Genomic DNA, 24,751 nt, shown 5'->3' on the forward strand with positions numbered 1-24,751 from the left:
GCTCCGTCAGCGGTGGGAGGACGCCAGCGAGAGGCGGCTGCAGCAGTAGTGGACGCCTCGCCCCAAGCTCGGCTGGTGCGAGTGGTGTCCGGAGCCCAGACACCGCGAGGCGGACTGCGCTCACACCGGCCCGGACTTCTGCTGCTGCTGCGTCTTCCCGGAGGAGGAGGACGAGTTCTGCGCCTCTCTGCCCGGGCTAAAGTCCGACTCCGCCCTGCCTCTCCCGCGAAACTCTTCGGCGGCCGAGTCGGAGTCGTGGAGGGGGGAGAACGGCCCTGACAAGAGCGAGGCCGATCCAGCCCCGGCGCTACCGAGAGCCGCCGCTCATCCAGCCCCGGAGCTACCGAGAGCCGCCGCTCCACAAGCCCCGGCGCTACCGAGAGCCGCCGCTCCACAAGCCGCCGCTCCACAAGCCCCAGCGCTACCGAGAGCCGCCGCTCCACAAGCCCTGGCGCCATTCTAAATATTTGGGTGTTTGCAACAGCCATTTCAGTTTGATATATCTAATAACTGATGGACACAGTAATATTTCAGGATTGAAATGAGGTTTATTGTACTAACAGAAAATGTGCAATATGCATTAAACCAAAATTTGACTGGTGCAAAAGTATGGGCACCCTTATCATTTTATTGATTTGAATACTCCTAACTACTTTTTACTGACTTACTGAAGCACAAAATTGGCTTCTCCTTGTGTAAAGTGCGCTGTATTGTTGAGCGATGCACAGTGACACCATCTGCAGCAAGATGATGCTGCAGCTCTTTGGAGGTGGTCTGTGGATTGTCCTTGACTGTTCTCACCATTCTTCTTCTCTGCCTTTCTGATATTTTTCTTGGCCTGCCACTTCTGGGCTTAACAAGAACTGTCCCTGTGCTCTTCCATTTCCTTACTATGTTCCTCACAGTGGAAACTGACAGGTTAAATCTCTGAGACAACTTTTTGTATCCTTCCTCTGAACAACTATGTTGAACAATCTTTGTTTTTAGATCAGTTGTTTTGATGAGCCCATGATGCCACTCTTCAGAGGAGATTCAAATAGGAGAACAACTGGTTTATATTAATCTAAACAGACATTTTTTCCTAGCTTTGTCCTCACATTTCTCAAAAATGCAACAGTAAAATCACTTCATACTTTTGTTCTTAATAGTGTAGTAATTGTTCTGCAAGAAATTAATGGTGTCAGTTGATAACAGTTTGATTAGCTGGTTTTATATGACTCCAAATCTGGTTTACATGAATCTAAACAGACATTTTTTCTAGCTTTGTCCTCACAGTTCTCAAAAATGCTACAGTAACATGACTTGATACTTATGTTTTTAATAGTATAGTAAGGATTCTTTAAAAAATTATTGGTTTGATTTGATAACAGTTTGATTAGCTGGTTTTATAGAACTTTAAATTCTGGTTTATGTTGAACCAAATAGAGATTTATCCTTGGTTTGTCTTCCTATTTCTCTAAAATGCTGCAGTAAAAGTCATTTGATACATATGTTCTTAATAGTATAGTAATTGTTCTTCAAGAATATAATAAAGTCATTTGATAACAGTTTGATTATCTGGTTTTATAAGGACTCCAAATCTGGTTTATACAAACCTGAATATAAATATTTCCAAGGTTTAACTTCCCATTACTCCAAAATGCTACAGTAATATAATTTCAAACGTATACCTTGAATACATGAGAATTGGATATTTGTGAGTTTAGTGGTTGTGATATGATATACCCTTAATTTTCATGTTTTATAGGATTTTAAACTCTGGTCTATATACAACCAAACAGCCAATGTTTTCATCTGTTTTACCATCATATTTATTCAAATTCTTATAATAGTATTTCCTAAAACATTTATAACAAATATTTTTACAAATGTCCTTCAACACTTCGGTGGTGTTATTTGATTTGATTTAAATATAATTCATATAATTTAAAACTTATATGATTAATACTATGGAAAGTGTTTTTCACTATATAAGTGGTTTTATTTGATTAAATCTTGATTTTTTTCTTTAATAAGACTTTAAATTGTGGTATATGTGTAACATGATGTTTAAAATATTGTGGATTTAGTGTATAAACAGATGTAATGAAAAGTTTGCATTTCCAGAATGTTACACTGTTCTACACATACAGGTAAATGTCTTCCTGTTTAACAATATCTGTTGAATAATCTGGTTAAATGATGCTTATTGAGCTATAAAACTCAATTCTGTACTATTTGCTCGAGCAGCTTTCTCCCCAGCTCTGCAGTGCACGCGGCTACCGTAATACATGGTTTAGAAGAGTATTTACATTTTTGCAAAAGTGATTCATGTTTTTCTTGAGCAAATATGTTACTTTTGCGTTTCAATTTTATTTTAAATAAGTCATTATTATGATTATTATTATTATAATGATGATTTTTCACATTCCTGCACTGACTGAATGGGTAAGCTCGGTCAGACATGCCAGTGTAGCTAACAATGAATGGAAGTTGTTAGCATTTGCTAACTGGCTGCATAAAGCAAATGGAATGAAGCAATCTGCTGACTATTGATTTTCATTCATTTTAGCCATGAAAATTAGCATGTGTAACAAAGCTATCCTTTTAGCATGAGCCAACGATTCACTAATATGATGAAGTGCTTCTTAACTACATTAAGAGAAGCAAGCAAGCCATCATGCATTTTAATCTGTATGCTAACCGTATGCTATTAGTTTTCATTAGCGTGACATTAGCATTTTTTTTTTTTGGTTCAGCAAGGCTAATGCAGCTAAAACATTAATATAAGTTATTAGTCATTGTTTATAAATGAAATTTAATTTGTGTAAAAGTTAACTGGGGTCCGTTTATTATGATTTATTTGTAGTAGTGTTTGCTGGAATCTGAATTTGTGTCTATAGGAACTTACTGTGAGCTGCTTAGCTTTCAGCAGATTAGCCGCACAAACACACATCCATCAAATTCATACAAATCAAAAAAAGACTGACAGGTCATGAGAGGGAAAGAAAAACAGAGAGAGAGAAAGAGAGATGAGAAATGAAGGAACATGAGTTCTGACCTTCAAGAAGTTAAAATAGCACTGACTGATCATATATCAACATTTTTGTAGACGTTTCATATTTTTACAGATTGCTTTCGCCATCCAAACACTAGAGCAGGGTTTCTCAACATGTGGGACATGAAGCACTGTCTATTGGTCTAGGCTAAGCACTTCCACTATGATCAGGAGATCGCCGGTTCGAATCCTGTTCATGTATCTTGCCATCAGCTGCCGGAGCCCTGAGAGAGCACAACAGGCCTTGCTCTTTCTCTCTGGGTGGGTACAGTAGATGGCTCTCTTTCCCCTCATCACTCCTAGGGTGATGTGGATCAGCACAAGGCTGCGTCTGTGAGCTGATGTATCAGGACCAAGTCGCTGTGTTTTCCTTCGACTTAACTCAACTTACTGCACTGGATTTTTAAGTTTTAAGGCTCAAAATCAAACTTTTAAGTTTTAAAGGAAAGATCTTCACCAGTTGTGCCAACTAGAAATATTACATTTTTCATATGTATACAAAACTTTCTCACCAACTAAAAAATTCCCTTTGTGTGTTTTATTTGGCCTATTTTAAGTTCTATGAAATATGTATTGTAAATTCTGTTGACTATACTTAATATAATATAATAATTAAATAAAATAATTGTGTCGGTGACGTGTTTAAGCAATAATACAAGAGAGGGAATGCTATAACGTCTAATACTGGCACAGCGGTGCCAGTATTATTTGTTACAACACGAACCTTGAGTGTATTATTGTGATTATACCACAGTTCCATTATCGCTGTTTACTGAAAGATTTTAAGTTAAAGAGAATGAGAAAATACAATCTGTTTGGTTAAAATCACTCTGCACAGTAGACAGAGGTCAGTAACTAAAGATCCACAACAAAAGTAGAGGGCTAGGCAGGAGAGAAAACTAAGAACAGAAACAGGTTTATAACTAAAAGACAAGCGAGCAAGAAAACGCGTCGTAACAGAGCTAGAGAAACTAGATAATACTCGGAGAACAAAGGAAACAGAGGACTGTTTATACAGGTACAGGCAGGTGTGAGCAATTAACAATCAGAAGGTGGGCGAGTCATTGTAGTCCATAGACTGGGATTTCTGGCAAATAGAGTCTTTAGGGCAATTAAAGCCCTAAATGGGCAGACTGACAGCGTCAGGGCTGACAGCGAGTTAAAATAGTCCCATTGCTGCTCTGTTTGTAGCTGCACTGTTTGGTTTGTAAGCGCTGAATTGTTGCTAGTTTACCTGTATGTGGAGGAGTAATACATGGAGAGCTTCGGTTACAGGGCATTACCGGCTGGTAACGGCACTCATAGAACGCCTCTCAGCCAATCACATTGCAGGATCAGAACTAACTGTGGTATAAATACATACATTAATCAAATGTATGTATTTTCCCAGAAAATTACAGCACTTTTATGGAGATGAGCAGGACTTGGCACACTGCCCACCGTGTCAAAAGTACCAAATGGTCTTATATAATATTCAAATTTTCTTGAGAGACTGATTTTTGGGTAATCATTAGCAATAAAAGAAATAAACGCTTAAATAAATCACTTTGTGTGTAATACATATAATATAATATATGACTTTTTTAACTGAATTACTGAAATAAAGTAACTTTTTTCAGTGATATATCAGTCATATTGTCTTATTGTGAGGCCAAAAGGCACAGTATTCTGACAATAACCCCTGTGTGCCTTATTGGTGATCACCACTAGAGGGGAGCAGAGAAGGAGCACAGTTTTATACATCTGATGATTGATCAATACCTCTGATCGATTATTTATAATATTATGTTGATTATGACTGAAATGCTCAGGTACAGTACTTGTGGTGTTAATTGTGGAGATTATTGCATTACACTCACTTGATTGACTGCTTGAGTTGCACGTGAAGTAAATATATAAATACTGTAACAAAAGTCAAAAGTTTGGACACACCTTAAATTCAGTGGTTCTACATTGTAGATTAATACTAAACTCATCCAATCTATCAAGAAAAAACATATGAAATCATTTAATAAACAAAACAAAGTGTTAAAAAACATAACGTTTTATATTTTAGATTCTTCAAAGTAGCACCTCTTGCTTAGATGACTGTAGATTTGCACATTTTGGCTGGATTTTCTCAGTCAGTTTTATGAGGTAGAGTCACCTGGAATTCAGGCATTCAGTTAACAGCTGTGCTGAACTCATCAAGAGTTAATTACTAGAATATTTTGCCTCCTAATGTGTGTAAGAGCATCTGTTGTAAAGCTGTGAAGAGGTAGAGTTACAGGTATACAGTGAATTATATTGCATATAAAGGCAAGAACTACTCAACTAATTAAAGAAAAAAATACTTCAAGATATGAAGGTGAGTCAACACAAAAAATGTCAAAAGTATCCTCACGTTTAGTTGCAAAGACTGTCAAAATCTTTCTGATGAAACTGGCTCTCATCAGGACCGCCCCAGGAAAGGAAGGGCAGGAGTTTCCTCTGTTGTACAGGATAAGTTCATCAGAATTATCAGACACAAATATTGAATGAGAAGGTGTGTCCAAACTTCTGACTGATACTATACAGCTCTGGAAATAAATAAGAGACCAGTTTCTTTTATTTTACCAAATTAAAAACCTCTGGAATATAATCAAGAGCAAGATGGATGATCACAAGCCATCAAACCACCAAGCTGAACTGCTTGAATTTTTGCACCAGGAGTAAAGCAGCATAAAGTTATCCAAAAGCAGTGTGTAGGACTGGTGGAGGAGAACATGCCAAGATGCATGAAAACTGTGATTAAAAAACAGGGTTATTCCACCAAAGACTGATTTCTGAACTCCTTAAATCGTTATGAATTTGAACTTGTTTTCTTTGCATTATTTGAGGTCTGAAAGCTCTGCATCTTTTTTTGTTATTTCAGCCATTTCTCATTTTTTGCAAATAAATGCTCTAAATGATAATATTTTTTATTTAGAAAACAACAGTGTTCATTTTACTCAAACATAAAACATCAAATAGCAAATCAGAGAAACTGATTCAGAAATTGAAGTAATCTCTTCATTTTTTTTCAAGAGCTGTGTATATGACATGATCACGTCTCACCATCTTATAAGTTACTATCTTAAAGCTTCGGCACTGTTTTGCATTGATGCCATAATGTTCTGTATTTAATAACGCTGGGGTGTTGCACACGTCAGTGAGTCCCATATTTACGCACGAGAGACCGTGCTTCACCTAAAGACGTCTCCATGAAAAGTTTAGCCCCAGGTGTTCATACACTTTCCACGCTGTGACTGATGCGCTCTTGTAGATTCACCGCGCGCTCGTTTATTTGCGCCGCGCGCTTGGATCGGAGATGGATCGAAATAAAAGGAGGGAAGGCGCGAGCCAGCGCGCGCTCATGCATGTGGTGTGTTGACAGCGAGAAGGCACAGAAGGCACGCGCGCGCTGCTAGGAGCTAAAATTGGGCAGCGCGAGAGAAGCGAGGGGAGGCAAAGTGGAGACGCGAGGCACGCGCTGTAAAAGGGGGTGGGGAGGTGTGTGTGTGTGTGTGTTGCTGTGTGTGTGTGCACGCGCGGGCTGGAGAAGCGGCTCAGACAGAAAGAGAGAGAGAGATAGAGGCTCGCACCGGGCTCGCTCCGTTGTCTCCTCACAGTGCGCTCGCGCTGCGCAGCGGGAAGAAATCCCTTCTTCACCAAGGAAAAGAAATCGGACTAAATTAGGATCCGTTTTATCGATTAATCGACACGAACATGGTCGATTAAACGCATAAAAAAGCGACTCAGAGACTTATTTCCACTGCGCTTTTGGTGCATCCCCACTCAGCATGGATTCCCCCTACACGACCACCGAAGCTTGGCCGGGGAACTGGAGCGCGCTCGAGCCGAACGGCACCGACGGGTACTGGAACCAGTTCGTGCAGCCCATGTGGCGCATCGCGCTCTGGGCGGTCGCGTATTCGGTGATCGTAGTGGTGTCCGTGGTGGGCAACGTGACCGTGGTGTGGATCATCCTCGCGCACAGGCGCATGAGGACCGTCACCAACTACTTCCTCGTGAACCTGGCGTTCGCCGAGGCCAGCATGAGCGCCTTCAACACGGTGGTGAACTTCGTGTACGCGGCGCACAACGAGTGGTACTTCGGGCTCGTGTACTGCCGCTTTCACAACTTCTTTCCGATCGCCGCCGTGTTCGCGAGCATCTACTCCATGACGGCCATCGCGGTGGACAGGTGAGATATACCTACCTGTAGTAGTTTGTGTTGCTTCTTTTTCTGAGGGGAAAAAAGGGCACGGGGATGAAAACACACGCGGATTTTTTTTTATTAATTGCATGGATCTTTATAGCCAAATGGAAAGAAACATAAGATGCGGCATATTTAAATAGCATTAAATATGCCATAAAAATACACGAATAATAGTTGAGATAAAATCCACAGTAGAAATGAAGTAGGGCATTAAATATTTGCCAACCAAAATTATTCAGCAGAAATGTACAAAAAATAATTTTAATGTTATAAACAACTCAAAATACACCCATATAATCCCAGCTGGCATTTCAACTTTTCATCAACATTGAGGTTATGCTTAAATCAATGTTGTATTTGGTGTTAATTTTGAAAAGGCAATCAACGTTGACATGGCAACATTGTTTCAACGTTGAAAGCTCAACCTTTAATATACCGTAGACACTAAAACTAGAAAATCCTATAATTAACAGAAGGTTAACAATAAACTTACATCACTGTAGTAAAGCTGAGTATAGAGAATATTACCCACCAACCTGATTTAAAAGGCAGAAGGTTGAGGACATTATGTTGAAAAAAACATTTTGGATTAATTGCATGAACTTAATAGTTATATGTAAAGAAACATATGATGCGACATATTTAAATAGCAGTATGTTGGAAAGTACTTGGGATTGAATAAATAGACTTGTGATGCCATAAAATTACACGGAACATAGTTAGGATAAAATCCACAGTAGGGCATTAAATATTTGGCAACCAAATTTATTCAGTAGAAAACAACAAAAAAATGAGTGTTATAAACAACACAAAATACACCTGTATAATTTCCCAGTTGGCATTTCAACTTTGAATCATTGATTTTATTCTCAAATCAAGGTTGGATTTGGTGTTGATTTTGAAAAGTGACTCAACGTTGAAATGGCAACATTGTTTCAATGTTGCACATTCAACCTTAAATAAACCACAGCTCACTAAAACTTAGAAAATCCTATGGTTAACAATATAGTGTTAACAAGACATTTACATCACTTTATTAAAACTGAGTATAAAAAGTATAAAAAGCTGAGTATAAAAAAGGACATGAACATTCCCCCAGGTATGGTGAAGAATTGGTGCCAAATTAAAAAGCAATTACTGCAAATGGAAGTAAAACCACTTTTTAATTCCTTCATCCAACCAGTTTTTTAAGATTTTATGGTGATGTGAAATGTAAAATGATAAATTAAAAGGCAGAAGGTTGAGGACATTATGTGTAGATTCTCCTTAAAATTTAAATGTTTGCACAACCATTTAACATTAAATCTTTTTTTAACGTTGAAACAACAACAGACATTACTTCAACCATATTTCTACCACATATATTTTACCGTTGAGGGTTGGTTGTATGCCAGCTGGTGTTTATACAGATTTATAATGAAGCCTTTTTATTCTTTACTTATTTGTATGTCATTGCATTTGAAAAGCAAGACAAAAAAGCTGAATTTTAATCATAAGCACTTCAGGCTAAACTATTAAATATAGATCAATTAATGAATTAAAGCACTAAAATACTTTTATAGATACCTACAGATTAGAGATTATTCTAACAAACAATTAAAAGACATCAATATACCAAACTATAATTTAATCTGGGCTTTTATAAATGTCCACAAACTAAAAGACAGCAGGAAAATGATTTATTTACATCAATTCCAGATAGGGAACTGGGTATATTTTGTACATGGATCATTTTAGCATCTTATTTATTTATTAAGGTAATTTACGCTCCTAAATGAAGAGCTCTGATGGATAATGGAAATCACAGGGATGCTGCTGGAGAGAGAGTGGTACTCTCTTTTTTCCAGAATTGGCATATTTTTGGCAGGAGATTGGAAATGCTACAGGGTTCTTGCACCATTTTAAAAGTCAAATTTATTGCTTTTTAAGACCTTTTTAGGATCTCAATAAATATAATTTAAGACCCAAAAATGTGGTCATAATTTCTTTGGTAGAAAATAATTTATTGTTTCCCCATTTCTTAACCTTAGCTCTCTTCCCAGTAATGTAGCTAACTTGCATTATTATGTTAGCATGTTAGCTAGATTGCTGCTAATGTTGGTATGTTAGCTAGCTCTACGCTAAACTTAGTTCTCAACCTTGGTAACATAGTTAGCTAACTTGTCAATAATGTTAGTATGTTAGCTAGCTCGCTACTAAAGTTAGCTAGCTCTCCGCTAAACTTAGTTCTCTAACCAGTAACAAAGCTAACTTGCTTCATACATTAGTATGTTAGCTAGCTCGCTGCTAATGTAAGATAGCTTTCTTAAAAACATAGTTCTCTCCCCGATGATGTTAGCTAGCTTTCAGCTAATGTTAACCAGCGCTCCACTAACCTTAGTTCTCTCCCCGGTAATGTAGCTAACTCGCCACTAACGTTAGTATGTTAGCTAGCTCGCTGCTAATGTAAGATAGCTCTCTTAAAAACATAGTTATCTCCTCGGTGATGTTAGCTAGCTCTCAGCTAATGTTAACTAGCGCTCCACTAACCTTAGTTCTCTCCCCGGTAATGTAGCTACCTCGCCACTAACGTTAGTATGTTGGCTAGCTCGCTGCTACTGTTAGCTAGCTCTCCACTAAATTTAGTTCTCTCCCCGGCAACGTTAGCTAGCTCTCAGGTAATGTTAACTAGTGCTGCACTAACCTTAGTTCTCTCCCCGGTAACATTAAGTTAAGTCACCACTAACGTTAGTATATTAGCTAGCTCGCTACTAAAGTTAGCTAACTCTCCGCTAAAATTAGTTCTCTAACCAGTAACATAGCTAACTCGCTACTTACATTATGTTAGCTAGCTCACTGCTAATGTTAGCTAGCTGTCCACTAACCTTAGCCCTCTCCCCAGTGACGTTAGCTAGCTCTCAGCTAATGTTAACTAGCACTACGCTAACCATAGTTATCTTCTTGGTAACGTAGTTTACTTACTACTAACATTCGTATATTATTTAGCTCTCCGCTAACCTTAGTTCTCTCCCTGGTAACATTAGCTAACTTGCTGCTAAAGTTAGTATGCTTTCCCCTCAGTCTGGAAATACCTACTGTAACTTTGCAGTAAATTTAAGATCTTAATTAACGGAATTTTATTTTAAGACATTTTAAGAGTTTTTAATGACCCGTGGAAACCCTGTGCTATAGTGAAATTGTTTTGGAGTTGAGTTTTTATTCTTGTGGATCAATTAAAAAAAATGATACATACTTGTTTAAAATATTGTTGGCGGAAAATAAAAAGCCTATAACTCAAAAATAAATGCCGCAGGATTCTCAAAAAAAAAAAACAGAAAAACAGTGGATTGATGCTGCCTAGAAAACGTATGCATTGGAAAGGCTTATTTAGCATTTTAGATTGAGTGATGTTAATAAAACATTGGTATAAATGGATCTTAACCCTCCCTATTGGTGTAAATAGCACCATGAAATGTAATTCACTGTTTTGTATGTAACCATACAAAAATCTAAAGTGAAGTGGTGCCCTTAGATTTGCTAGATAGTCTTTGTTCATGGATTGTTTTTATCTTCTTGATTGTACCAGCAGCTGATGGCAAGCTGCATGAACAGGAGTAGAACCAGCACTCTCCTGATTATAGTGGCAGCCTTTAGACCACTCACATTCTTATTATTATATCTAAATTGCCTAAGCTTCAGCATGTCAGAGCTTTTGATTTCAGGCTGTTATCGCTGAGCAGTGAGGCATATTGAGGCATATTAAATATTGAGGCATTTTTGATCAATGAAATCAATCAGCTCATGCTTTACTGAACTCAAATCAAATGAGTTTCTATAAGTCTGGAAATAACAGACTGTGTGTGTGCGTGTGTGAACGCTTATATCAGAAACGTCCTTGATGGAACATCTGCTTTGCTTCATTCTGGTTGCTTCTGTAATGAGCCCAGTGTGTACTCATACACTTTGTGTATTCAGAGGTTAAAGTTCAGATAAAGTTCAATTTAAAGACCATATTCTCAGGCTGGGATTTTAAAGTTTTTTAAAATTCTGTTGGTTTACAGTTTTGAGGTTAATTAATCCAGTTAATTTACAGTTTTTAGGTTGATAAATTCAGTTGATTTACAGTTTTAAGGTTAATAAATCCAGGTGATTTACAGTTTTAAGGTTAATAAATCCAGGTGATTTACAGTTTTGAGGTTAATAAATCCAGTTGATTTACAGTTTTGAGGTTAATAAATCCAGTTGATTTACAGTTTTAAGGTTAATAATTCCAGTTGATTTACAGTTTTAAGGTTAATAAATCCAGTTGATTTACAGTTTTGAGGTTAATAAATCCAGGTGATTTACAGTTTTAAGGGTAATAAATCCAGGTGATTTACAGTTTTGAGGTTAATAAATCCAGTTGATTTACAGTTGAGGTTAATAAATCCAGGTGATTTACAGTTTTAAGGGTAATAAATCCAGGTGATTTACAGTTTTGGGGTTAATAAATCCAGGTGATTTACAGTTTTGGGGTTAATAAATCCAGGTGATTTACAGTTTTGGGGTTAATAAATCCAGGTGATTTACAGTTTTGGGGTTAATAAATCCAGGTGATTTACAGTTTTGGGGTTAATAAATCCAGGTGATTTACAGTTTTGAGGGTAATAAATCCAGGTGATTTACAGTTTTGGGGTTAATAAATCCAGGTGATTTACAGTTTTGAGGGTAATAAATCCAGGTGATTTACAGTTTTAAGGTTAATAAATCCAGGTGATTTACAGTTTTAAGGTTAATAAATCCAGGTGATTTACAGTTTTGGGGTTAATAAATCCAGGTGATTTACAGTTTTAAGGTTAATAAATCCAGGTGATTTACAGTTTTGAGGTTAATAAATCCAGGTGATTTACAGTTTTAAGGTTAATAAATCCAGGTGATTTACAGTTTTAAGGTTAATAAATCCAGGTGATTTACAGTTTTGGGGTTAATAAATCCAGGTGATTTACAGTTTTGGGGTTAATAAATCCAGGTGATTTACAGTTTTGAGGTTAATAAATCCAGGTGATTTACAGTTTTAAGGTTAATAAATCCAGGTGATTTACAGTTTTGAGGGTAATAAATCCAGGTGATTTACAGTTTTAAGGTTAATAAATCCAGGTGATTTACAGTTTTAGATTGATAAATCTAGTTAATTTATGTTTTTTATGTTGATAAATCCAGTTCCTTTTTTTTTAGTTTTGAACTTGATTAATCCAGTTTATTTAGATTCTGAGATTAAGACAGTTTATTTCAGTTTTGAGATTGATAAATCCAGTTGATGTATGTTTTTTATGTTGATAAATCCAGTTGATTTACAGTTTTGAGGTTAATAATTCCAGTTGATTTACAGTTTTGAGGTTAATAAATCCAGTTGATTTACAGTTTAGTTCATTGTCAAATCTGATGTAAAGCTTCCAATTGTTTTTGTTTTTGAGATTAAGACAGCTTTGGATTTTCAATCCAAATTTAGTTGATGTTTGCTGCAGTGTGCTGCAGTGTGTTTATTTGTGTGTGTAACAATCAGGGCAAACACGCCAGATATTTACCTGAACACACCTCACTTCTAGACGACCACGCCCATCAGTGTAGGTTTATTCCTAAACTCTGACGCTATTTTATTTAATGGATTTTTGGGTTTAATTTTTGGGTTTAATTTACTCTAGATTTTTGATTTCAAAGACTATAGTTGATCTTCAGTTCTGACATTAAAAATGTAATTAATTAAAACATTTAAGATGGTGGTAAACGTTGTTCTTGTGACTCCAGGAGATTTTGGGGTTAATATGAGTAGAAGAGGTTCATAATTAGAAAGAGAAGCAAAGAAAAAATAGAGCGAGGAAAAATGAGAAAATATAAAAGGAGGGAAGAGAGATTGAGAGAACAAACAGAGAGAGAGAAATAGAGAGAGAAACAGAGAGAGGAAGCAGCAGGTAGGATGGGAATTATCTTGTTTAAAGCCCTGTCTGTGTTCAGAGCCCCTGAAGCGAGTTGGGACGCCCCTGAGTCTGTCTGTAATTCTGTAATTTGCTGGGATATCTCCGTTAGTTCAGAAGCAGCCAGCCGAGTTCTGTTCTTTGTTCCTGAGCCGAGCCGAGCCGAGCTGAGACGAGACGAGACTGCGAGACGTTCTGTAAGGATGACGGAGGGTGAACGCTTCAGTTCTATAATAGGTTAAACTCCATGTTACAGGCTGAATAAATTCTATTATGCTTTAGATATTCATTTTCCCCTTTAACCTTCTGCTTTTCTTCAGAGTAGCGTCTCTTTCTGCTGGAGCTTCTGTCACTTCTGGCATTCTTTCAAACACCTCCAATGATTAAACCAGCTGCGATGTGTTTCCAGCAGGCCTGGAGAAGATATACATATCTCAGCTGAGCAGACTGCACGTTTCTTCATTGCAAATTAGTACGAAATTTAAGCAGAGCAGTTGTTTTACGACCCCGATTCCCCAAAGAAATTTGGACACTGTGTAAATACATGTAAATACAAACAGAATTCACTGATCACATAGATTCATATTTCATTTCCAACCAAAGGAACATAGACCACATACAACAGGTGCATGTCAAAAAATTAGAATATCGTTGAGAAGTTATTTTTTTTTTCAGTAATTCTGTTGAAAATGTGAAACTCACATATTATTATATAGATGTATTAAACACACAGAATGATCTATTTTAAGCGTTAATTTATTTTATTCTTGATGATTATCATTATGGCTTACAGCCAATGAAAACCCAAAAATCAGTGTCTCAGAAAGTTAGAATGTATTATGTACAGTAAGAGCAATTGGTACTTTTGGCAGTGTGCCAAGTCCTGCTGGAAAATGAAATGTACAGTCCACATCTCCATAAAAGTTGTCAGTAGCAGAGGGAAGCATGAAGTGCTGTAAGATTTTGTGGGAAAACGAAACACAGTGGATCAACACCAGCAGATGACATGTCTCTCTTCTCAAACCATCACTGATTGGTGGAAACTTCACACTAGACCTCGAGCAGTTTGGACTGTTTGTCTGTCCACTCTTCCTCCAGACTCTGCTCCCTTGATTTCCTTTAAATGAAATGTAAAATTTACTGATGATCAGTGATGGTTTGAGAAGAGAGACATGTCATCTGCTGGTGTTGATCCACTGTGTTTCGTTTTCCCACAAAATCTTACAGCACTTCATGCTTCCCTCTGATTTCATTTCCCAGCAGGACTTGGCCCACACTGCATACAGCTAATTAATAATACTGTGTTAAACCTTTTAGCTGACGTATTAGCTACATTACCATTGTAGCACCAGTGCAAAGCGTAAGAAACTGCCAACTTTTGATATTAAGGGCCCTATTTTAGCAATCTATAAGTGAGCCGTCAACTGTGTAGGGTGCAGCTTGATTTAGGGTGTCAGTGTGTCTTTGCTATCATAACAACAAGACAAGTACACCTTGCCCAGCTCTAAACACACAGAAGCAACGTATTAAACCAATCAGCATGTCACTTGCCATTCCCTTTAACAGCCAAGTGCGCTCTGACTTTGACGGATTGCTACTTCAGGGGTTCAGCACACCAGGAGGGTGAAGACTAACGCATGCTTTGTCCGATACATGTGAAGGCAGCCACCGCTTCTTTTCAAGCTGCTGCTGATGATGCAGCATTGCCTTACGCTCGGAGGAAAGCGCAGGGGCACGATTTCCATACATCAGCTCACAGACGCCCTGTGCTGCAGACATCACCCTTTAGTGATGTGGGGAGAGAGAGCGCCATCTACCCACCTGGAGAAAGCAGGGCCAATTGTGCTCCCTCTGAGCGGCGGCAGCTTGATGGCAAAGCTGCATAAGCAGGGGTCCGAACCTGCGACCTCCCGCTCATAGTGGCAGCGCTTTAGACCGCTGGACCACTCGGCACCCCCAGCACTGTTGCTGTTTAAACCTTGGAGGTGGAAGGCGTGAAAATAGACTGTTGTAGGGCTGTAAGATAGCAATGAGCATCACGACGCACCTTATGCAGGGTGTAAGATAGGGGCCATTGCGTGTCTTGGCTGACTAGTACACTGAGTTTATCCGTGTAAAGAGAAAAACACTGTTTGTTTGGCTCTTGACTTTTCTTCTCTTATTTGTAATTCAGAGCAGAACGCCGCTCGCGTCGGCCTCCATCTGTTGCGGGTGCTGCGCTGGCATTGTTGCTGTCTCTTTTTGTTTGTCTTTTATTATTTTACTCCCTCTCACGACCTGAATCTCCTCTTCTGACTTTAACACTCACACATACAGACTCGCACACCGGGAGTGAACTTCACACGAGGCAGAGGCTGCCGGTCGCCTGCAGGGCAGGAGGGCTGATACAAATACAGATTAGATACGTCCTGATAGAGATGCTACTCACTTTTGTACTACATTTACTCACAGTGGCTGGACTTTGCTTTTGTGGACACTATTATTGATACTAGGGCTGTAGAAGTGGTGTGCCATATTTAAGCAATAGAACACGAGAGGGAGTGTGTTATCACGAATAACATCACGGTCGTAGGCACAAGCCTAAGGCGAGACTTTAAGAAATTCAGTTAGAATATGCTTTAATATGGACTGTGCCTTCTGCCAAAAAGTAGTTCCACAACAACTGTAACAGAACTGAAACTTAACTACAAAACAGTGTATGGTTCATACAGACTAACACCACGAAAGTTAGCTTGAAATCAAAATTGTGAATAAGTGAAGATGGTAACGTTAGGAGCGTGAAATAACGCTAATACTCTCCTCTCCTGCTCTGTGGAGTCGTCTTCAGGTGAACGCTGCACATTTTTTGAGCATTTCTGCTTGTTTTGCTGGGTGGTGTTGGTTTTAGCTAGCCGGCTGGACTGTGGTTAGGTTAGCGTAGCTTGCTTTAGCTCAACATTAGCTTAGCTTAGCCTAGCCTGGCTGGTTAGCGTTCTGGCTGTCAGTTGGCATTAACTGAGCGATTTTCTTTTCCTTTTTTTCCACAAAAGACGAGTCAGCGCTGCAGACGAGCATGCCGTGGCTGAGCGCTAGCCTGTGCTAAGCTAACGCTGCTGCGGGTGTCCTGTGTATATAAATACGTCGTTACTCGGCAACGCGTCGACGGAGTGATACAAGTTTAGGGTGAGAAGGCCGTGATGTTATCACATATATCAGCACGGCTAGAACACTTCTCAACCAATCAGATTGTGAGGTCGGAACTAACTGTTGTATAACATATCGTATGCAACAATATCGCAAACTTTTTTAAATATCAACAATAATTTACCTTAAATATGGTGCCATATCACCCACCCCTAATTATCACATCAGGGTACTACATTTTCTTTTTTACTGTTTTTATCAAAAGAAAAATTCACGCTGTTCTCATTTCCCATTATATATCTACTAGAGACAGATTATATCTGTCCACTATCATTTATTTTAATTCAGTTCTGGATTTCACGGCCATTTCAAGGTATTTAAATAGGGGCCCTAAGCAAAATGGACCCCACAACATACCGTCAACCACAATCTCACATTTTTTGGTAAAAAAAAAAGCTATAACAAATAACATTGGATCAAGTGTAGTTTAAACAGCAAATCAATGGTATAAAACACACTGTAACCACCATCTTTACTGAAATGTTATATTGTTGTTTGACCAAGACTGAGGCAAAATGCACTTTTTAGACAGAGCACGGCTACAAATATAACGATATAAAATTCAGTTTAGTTAAATAAACTTAAAATAAAAGTAAGGATAGCTTTATCTGTTGTAGTGTTATAGACAATGCATAGATACTGCTGAACATGTTCCAATCTGGTTGTATTCTACTGTCAGAAGCTAGTGGGAGGGCCCCCCTTAAGGGGGATTCTGATTACAGTGTTACACAGTTTGCTGTTGCATTTGATTCATACCAAGTGGTTGTCTGGGGGGCCCCAGGCCAGATCGGGGCCCCATGCAATTGCTTGGTTAGCCAGTCCTGTTGCAACGGGCCTAAATCTGTAAAAGCATTTAGCTGTTCTTATCTGGGGTGTTGTTAGGTTGTGTTTGTTTCTGAGGCTGGTAACTCTGATGAACTTATCCTGTACAACAGAGGAAACTCTTGCTCTTCTTCCTTTCCTGTAGCAGCCCTGACGTGAGCCAGTTTCATTATAATTTTTTTATGGTCTTTTTTGCGACTGCACTTGAGGATATTTTTAAAGTACTTTAAATTGACTTTTGGATTGGCTGACCTTCGTTTCTTAAAGTACCTTTTTTTAGAGTACTTTTCTTTACTTAGTTTGAGGGTTTTTTTGCCATAAAATTGATTAGAACAAATTAAGAGACAAGAAATTCAAGTAATTAACTCTGATGAGTTCAGCACAGCTGTTAACTGAAAGCCTGAGTTCAAGGTGACTCTACCCCATAAAGCTGACTGAGAAAATCCAGCCAAGATCTAAACAAGAGGTGCTTTTTTTGTTCATTAAATACATGATTTAAGTATTAATCTACAGTGCAGAACAATGAATGAATTAAAATAATGAAACAACACTGATTTAAAGGTGTGTCCAAACTTTTGACTGGCACTGTATGTTAGGAACCAAAACATACAGTTTAATTTTAAAGGATAAAGAGAGATCCTGTATAGAAGAATTATGATTTAATTATGTTTGTGGTACATAAACATTATAAGTTGCCTCGGGAAATGAATAAAACAAAGCTCAAATAAACTATAAGAAAATGCCAGATAAGACGTGGCTCCATTACATTCACCCCGGCTTCCTGTGTGTGTGTGTGTGTGTGTGTTGTGATGTGTGTGTGTGTTGGGCGAATGGCGGAACGCTCAGTTCAGATTTAGAGCTGCTGATATGTTTGAGTAGCCGCAGGGCGAATGGCTGCAGTCGCCGGAACATAAAGCGAATAATCTCCGGTTATGAAAAAGCATTTATTTAGCTATTTTCTGACACCGGTCACTATCTGAACCCTCCCCGACCCGTCTGCTGAGAACCGCTTAACCCCGTCCATCAGGAAACACCCCTCCAGGAGACAGGACGCACGACGCAGGGATAAAAATTATATTCTAATGATATTCTAATCGAATTATAGAAGCCCAAACACCAACCCAAACAGCCCTGAGTGCAGAGCAAAGGTTAATTTAGCTAAAAAGCAATGAAGCTCATAAACACTGATTGTGCTTAGTGGTAATAAGCATATTACACGTCTTAATCTTCACACACTCTCCTCCACTTTTCCACCCCACTGAGCGATTGGTCAACTGACCCCAAAGCAGAAATAAGATTTCTAATTAAATTAAAGGAGCCTCCCATCTTCACTCCGTCCTTATTGGCTTATCATCACTGAGCTTATTGGCTCAGCCCTCAGGCTGTGAATGAATCGGAACAATCAGTACCATTCAAGTTTTAAATCACAGTTTCTAATTCTAAAAATCCAATTAAATGTGCTTATAGTGCTGGATGGTATGAAAAAAATGTATATATTAGGTCATTTTTAGGATTCTTGTGATTTTTTTATTATTATTATTTTTTGAATGACTGGGCTTAAATTTAGATGTGTGATTTACTCTACTATTAAATAAAAAACCTCTGGAATATAATCAAGAGGAAGATGGATGATCACAAGCCATCAAACCACCAAGCTGAACTGCGTAAATTTTTGCACCAGGAGTAAAGCAGCATAAAGTTATCCAAAAGCAGTGTGTAAGACTGGTGGAGGAGAACATGCCAATGAAAACTGTGATAAAAAACAGGGTTATTCCACCAAATATTGATGTGTGAACTCTTAAAACTTTATGAATATTAACTTGTTTTTTTTTTTTGCATTATTTTAGGTCTGAAAGCTCGGCATCTTTTTTGTTATTTCAGCTATTTCTCATTTTCTGCAAATAAATGCTCTAAACTATTATTTTGAATTGGAATCTGGGAGAAATGTTTTCCGAAGTTTATAGAATAAAACAACAAAGCTATAAATAGCAAAATCAGAGAGACTGATTCAGAAACTGAAGTGATCTCTTAATTTCTTTCCAACGCTGTATATAATATCAAACATTAAGGGTTTAAATTAAGACTTTGATTACTATTGGATTTACTTTGTCGCAAAAAAAAAGACACAATATATGTGGAAATCAGACTTTATTATCAGAAAAAAACAGCTAAAGAATGTAAAACACTAGACCTTAAAAAGAGATACACCAACTTTAACATGGCTTTCTTTTTAAATAGTTCTATAAACACTAAAGATAGTCCTAAAATACTCAAAATGACATTTCTCAAATGCTCTATTGCACAAGTAAGACGCAAGTTTAATATTAGTTTACAATATGTTATTCCTGAAGTCATTAAAAACATTACAGTATTAAAATCAGTTACAATTTTCTTTCTTTCTCCAGTTAATAAATACATTTAATTCAGTGCGCATAAAAATAATTCAAGCTACAGTATTAATACTGTATATTCAAAAAGGCTATAGTTACTGCTTTTGAAGTTTTTTTATCTCGTATCCAGAGATTTAAGGAGTTTTATCATTTTGTCACCGATTCTGGACTCTTTCGTGGCACAGGAGGATCTTTTTTCTAAGCTGTGGATCAAATGCACAATTCCATTCCTCTCTTTTCTGAGTGAATAATTGCTGTTTGCTGTTGTTTTTCTATTTTACTCATACAGTGAGGAACAGCAGCAGGAGCTCCTCAGATAAAGTATTGTTTTTATGTTTCTTCAGGCAAGACAGAGCGAGACAAGTATTTGGCTACCACAGGGGCAGAGCTACCATTACTCCAGCATGTTAGCCTGTTATGCTAGCTGGCTAGTGTTAGCTAGCAAGCTGTTTCTTCTTCTTTGCCAGTGCTGTTCTACACAGCGCTCCACAGCACCTCTAGTGGTATGGCGTTATGTGAAAAATGCATACTGGTTTTAATTTCCCCTCCAGTATATCATATATACTGTAAGCACTATGTGTTTATATGGTAAAAGGCCTTAAATGATGTCCAAAGCTGTATGATTCTTTGGGTGTTTTCAAACCTCACAGTCCAGACTTTGCGATACTGTGATGCTCGATATATCGTAAGACTTAACTTCTCAATGATACTTGAGATAAAATACTTCTAAATAAACAAATACCAGTAATTATGGATTTTTTGGTGTCAGTTTCACAGAATTGTTTGCTGCAGGTTTACCCTATTCTCTATTCTGTTGAAATACTGCACCAAAGTGTGAATTCAGAAAAGGTAGGGCCACTGGTTGCAGGAACTCATTAGCATAACGAAGACCAAAGGTGATTTAGGGCTCTATCGTACACCCTGAACAAAAAGGCGTGTTGCGATGCTTGTTGCTATCTTACACCCCAATAACAGTCTATTTTCACGTCTAACTCCTGTGTTGTTAAAATAGCATTAAAGTTCTTGGTGGCAGAAAACACAGGTGCGCCACTTACTGATTAAAACCCTGACACCAGTCAACAGTCATTCAAGTCCTTTCCTTCGTGCCCTCACGATACAGGGCTCTATTGCGACCTTATTTCTCAACACATTTTCCATGTATTGCCTTTCTTCTAGAATTGTGCTTCAAATAAAGACCTTTATGCTGACCAGATTGTTTTACAAGTCAATATTGCCTAGATGGATAACACAAAAAATGTAAACCTCTAAAACTGCAGTATTAAAGACAATGCAGTTAAAAAATGGGTGCTGGTGCACCTGTGAACCGGCGCACCGGTGCAACCAGTGCAAAAAGCACTTTATATCAGTAAAATAGGACCCCTGGTGTTGCCTCCCCCCACACCACGACACCAAGCCTTCTGGATGTATGATGCATGACAGCAAACAGCGGATCTTGATCTTGATCCTGGAGCATGGTCCCTCCATTCATTCATCTTCCTTCCCAATAGCATTGCAGTAAAGGGTTAATATGACAAGCGATAACATTTTGATAAGTAGCTTACGTCAGCCCAGCTTGACCGTATGACCCTTCCTTGTCTCATCCTCACCATATATAAACGTGTTAGACTCCAGCAAATCACTTTAACCAAGCGTGACCGGAGATGCTGTACTGCATGAGGGAGCAAATGACCCTGACTGGCCATTCTGAGCTCTGTGTGTGAATTGGTGAAGATGGGAGGAGGATGAGGGGAGGATGAGAGGAGGATGAGGGGAGGATGAGGGGAGGATGGGAGGAGATATGTTGTCTATTTATATGTCCTTGACTTTTGTACTTTTTTCTCAATTGCTGGACAGTTGGAAAGTATTAATGCTATGTTGAGAACGCACCACCATCCAATCACGTCTCAACGTACAAAAGAGCTTTTGTCTGTAAGTGTATGCCTATAGTGACCTGTTAATTAGGTAGGTGTTTCTAATAAAGTGGACAGAGTGAGTGGAAACATGGGGTAATAAACATTTGTTTCTAATAAAGTGGCCAGTCGGAAGAAGATAAGGGTTGTTGGGAAAATGTTTCTAATAAAGTGGCCAAAGAGTGCAAGCACAATGTTTGAAGGTGTTTCTAATAAAGTGGCCAGTGAGTGGAAGCAAGAGGTAGTATGGAGGTGTTTCTAATAAAGTGGCCAGTCAGAGGAAGAAGTGGGTAGTTGGGTATGTGTTTCTAGTTTCTTCTATTTGTTGGCCAGAGACTGAGGTACAATGTAGAAAGGTGTTTCTGGTAAAGTGGCCAGTGGGGGGAAATAAAAAATACGTCAGTGTTTCTAATAAAGTGGCCAAAGATAGACAGTATAAGGTTTGACAGTGTTTTTAATAAATTGGCCAGTGAGTGGAAGCACAAGTTAGTAAATTGGTATTTCTAATAAGTAAGTGGAAGCACAAGGTAGGTGGTAGGTGTTTCTAATAAAGTGGCCACAGTGAGTGGAAGCATGAGGTAAATACAGTTAGTAGGTGTTTCTAATAAAGTGGCCAAAGATTTGAAGCACAATGTTTGAAAGTTAAAAAAAAAAGTGGCCAGTGAGTGGTGAGTGTTGTTTTATATAAACTAGATGGTAAGTGTATATAAATCATTGTAATTATGCTGAACTCAGTATCACCAGGTGTCGTGTTGAGATGTTCAGGTGATGATTGATGGTTCCTCTGCTTATAAATCTTAACCAGCCCACATTCTTCTCCATTCTCACTTACCTCACCCCCATTCATTACACTGAAACGACATTAGCAGCAGTCGAGTCTCTCAGACTTGAACTTGGACAGTGGTTGTCCAGAATTCAGTGTGCTGGATAATTGATAGGGCTTTCTTAGTGTTTCCAGAGAAAAACTAGCTGATTGATTTCTCAGATATGAGGCCTGGAGCAGAAAATCACTTCCAACAGAAAGCTAAAAAAATCTGAGTGGAACTGGATTTGTTGGACACTTATAGGGAATTTGTTCTGGCCATAACTCATATGAAAATAATATAAGATCAGGTGTTTGAGTGTTTAGTTTATAGCTTCCTTTTCCTTTCTGGATAGTCTTTTACTGATTTTGCAGATGTTTTCAGCAGGTGATTTGTAAAATTTTCAAAGTTAATTTTTTAAGGCTTTCTGACTTCATTATTTGAACTATATTCAGCTCTCTTTGACTCTACAATAGCTCTTATTCAGACTTTAATAGTCTTGTTTATGTTTGTCTTAAATATATTTGTTCTTGTTGGACGCCAGATTGGTTTGGTCTCAGTAATAATAATTGTACTTTGTTCCTGAAGATTGCTGAAGTGCTAGATTGGTTGTAAATCTGGTGACAGGCCAAGAAAGTGTTCAGTCTGGTGAAAAGATTCCTCAGAAATTGTTGCTGTGTGTGAACGAGCATTCCCTTGCTGAGTTGAGGAATCTGACTGCCTGGTGGAAGAAGCTGTTGCAAAGTCTGGTAGTCGAAGCTCTGTCTGTTGAGGAGTCTGACTGCCTGGTGGATAAAGCTGTTACAGAGTCTGGTAGTGGAGGCTCTGTGTGTTGAGGAGTCTGACTGCCTGGTGGAAGAAGCTGTTGCAGAGTCTGGTAGTCGAAGCTCTGTGTGATGAGGAGTCTGATTGCCTGAGGGATGAAGCTGTTGCAGAGTCTGGTAGTGAAGGCTCTGTGTGTTGAGGAGTCTGACTACCTGGTGTATGAAGATGTTGCAGAGTCGGATAGTGGAGGCTCTGTGTGTTGAGGAGTCTGACTGCCTAGTGGAAGAAGCTGTTGCAGAGTCTTGTAGTGGAGGCTCTGTGAGTTGAGGAGTCTGACTGCCTGGTGGAAGAAGCTGTTGCAGAGTCTGGTAGTGGAGGCTCTGTGTGTTGAGAAGTCTGACTGCCTAGTGGAAGAAGCTGTTGCAGAGTCTTGTAGTGGAGGCTCTGTGTGTTGAGGAGTCTGATTGCCTGGTGGATGAAGCTGTCACAGAGTCTGGTAGTGAAGGCTCTGTGTGTTGAGAAGCCTGACTGCCTGGTGGATGAAACTGTTGCAGAGTCTGGTAGTGGAGGCTCTGTGTGTTGAGGAGTCTGACTGCCTGGTGGAAGAAGCTGTTGCAGAGTCTGGTAGTGGAGGCTCTGTGTGTTGAGAAGTCTGACTGCATAGTGGAAGAAGCTGTTGCAGAGTCGTGTAGTGGAGGCTCTGTGTGTTGAGGAGTCTGATTGCCTGGTGGATGAAGCTGTCACAGAGTCTGGTAGTGGAGGCTCTGTGTGTTGAGGAGTCTGATTGCCTGCTGGAAGAAGCAGTTGCAGAGTCTGGTAGTGGAGGCTCTGTGTGTTGAGGAGTCTGACTGCCTGGTGGATGAAGCTGTTGCAGAGTCTGGTAGTGAAGGCTCTGTGTGTTAAGGAGTCTGACTGCCTGGTGGAAGAAGCTGTTGCAGAGTCTGGTAGTGGAGGCTCTGTGTGTTGAGAAGTCTGACTGCCTGGTGGAAGAAGCTGTTGCAGTGTCTGGTAGTGGAGGCTCTGTTTGTTAAGGAGTCTGGCTGCCTGGTGGAAGAAGCTGTTGCAGAGTCTGGTAGTGGAGGCTTTGTGTGTTGAGGAGTCTGATTGCCTAGTGGATGAAGCTGTTGCAGAGTCTGGTAGTGGAGGCTTTGTGTGTTGAAGAGTCTGATTGCCTGGTGGCAGAAGCTGTTGCAGAGTCTGGTAGTGGAGGTTTTGTGTGTTGAGGAGTCTGACTGCCTAGTGGAAGAAGCTGTTACAGAGTCTGGTAGTGGAGGCTCTGTGTGTTGAGGAGTCTGACTGCCTGATGGAAGAAGCTGTTGCAGAGTCTGGTAGTGGAGGCTCTGTGTGTTGAAGAGTCCGATTGCCTGGTGGCAGAAGCTGTTGCAGAGTCTGGTAGTGGAGGTTTTGTGTGTTGAGGAGTCTGACTGCCTAGTGGAAGAAGCTGTTACAGAGTCTGGTAGTGGAGGCTCTGTGTGTTGAGGAGTCTGACTGCCTGATGGAAGAAGCTGTTGCAGAGTCTGGTAGTGGAGGCTCTGTGTGTTGAGGAGTCTGACTGCCTGGTGGAGGAAGCTGTTGCAGAGTCTGGTAGTGGAGGCTCTGTGTGTTGAGGAGTCTGACTGCCTAGTGGAAGAAGCTGTTGCAGAGTCTGGTAGTGGAGGCTCACAGTGAATGCTCACACCAAAATACTACTAC

General features: G+C 39.2%; 1 protein-coding gene across 3 annotated transcripts in view; it reads left to right on the forward strand.

The window, feature by feature from the left end:
• The window catches only part of tacr1a (tachykinin receptor 1a), a 185,060-nt gene that overhangs the window by 112,619 nt on the left and 47,690 nt on the right, over positions 1-24,751 (forward strand). For 2 of the 3 annotated variants that reach the window (XM_049470227.1, XM_049470228.1), the window contains exon 1: positions 6,625-7,241. The exons of the other annotated variant lie outside the window; for it this stretch is intronic. In XM_049470227.1, coding sequence (XP_049326184.1) covers positions 6,838-7,241 — 404 coding nt within the window. In that variant the 5' untranslated portion in view covers positions 6,625-6,837. Of the gene's footprint in view, positions 1-6,624; positions 7,242-24,751 lie in introns of those variants that run through there. 3 annotated transcript variants of the gene reach the window in all.

This window comes from Astyanax mexicanus, chromosome 22 (assembly GCF_023375975.1).
Source record: "Astyanax mexicanus isolate ESR-SI-001 chromosome 22, AstMex3_surface, whole genome shotgun sequence".
NCBI lineage: Eukaryota > Metazoa > Chordata > Actinopteri > Characiformes > Acestrorhamphidae > Astyanax > Astyanax mexicanus.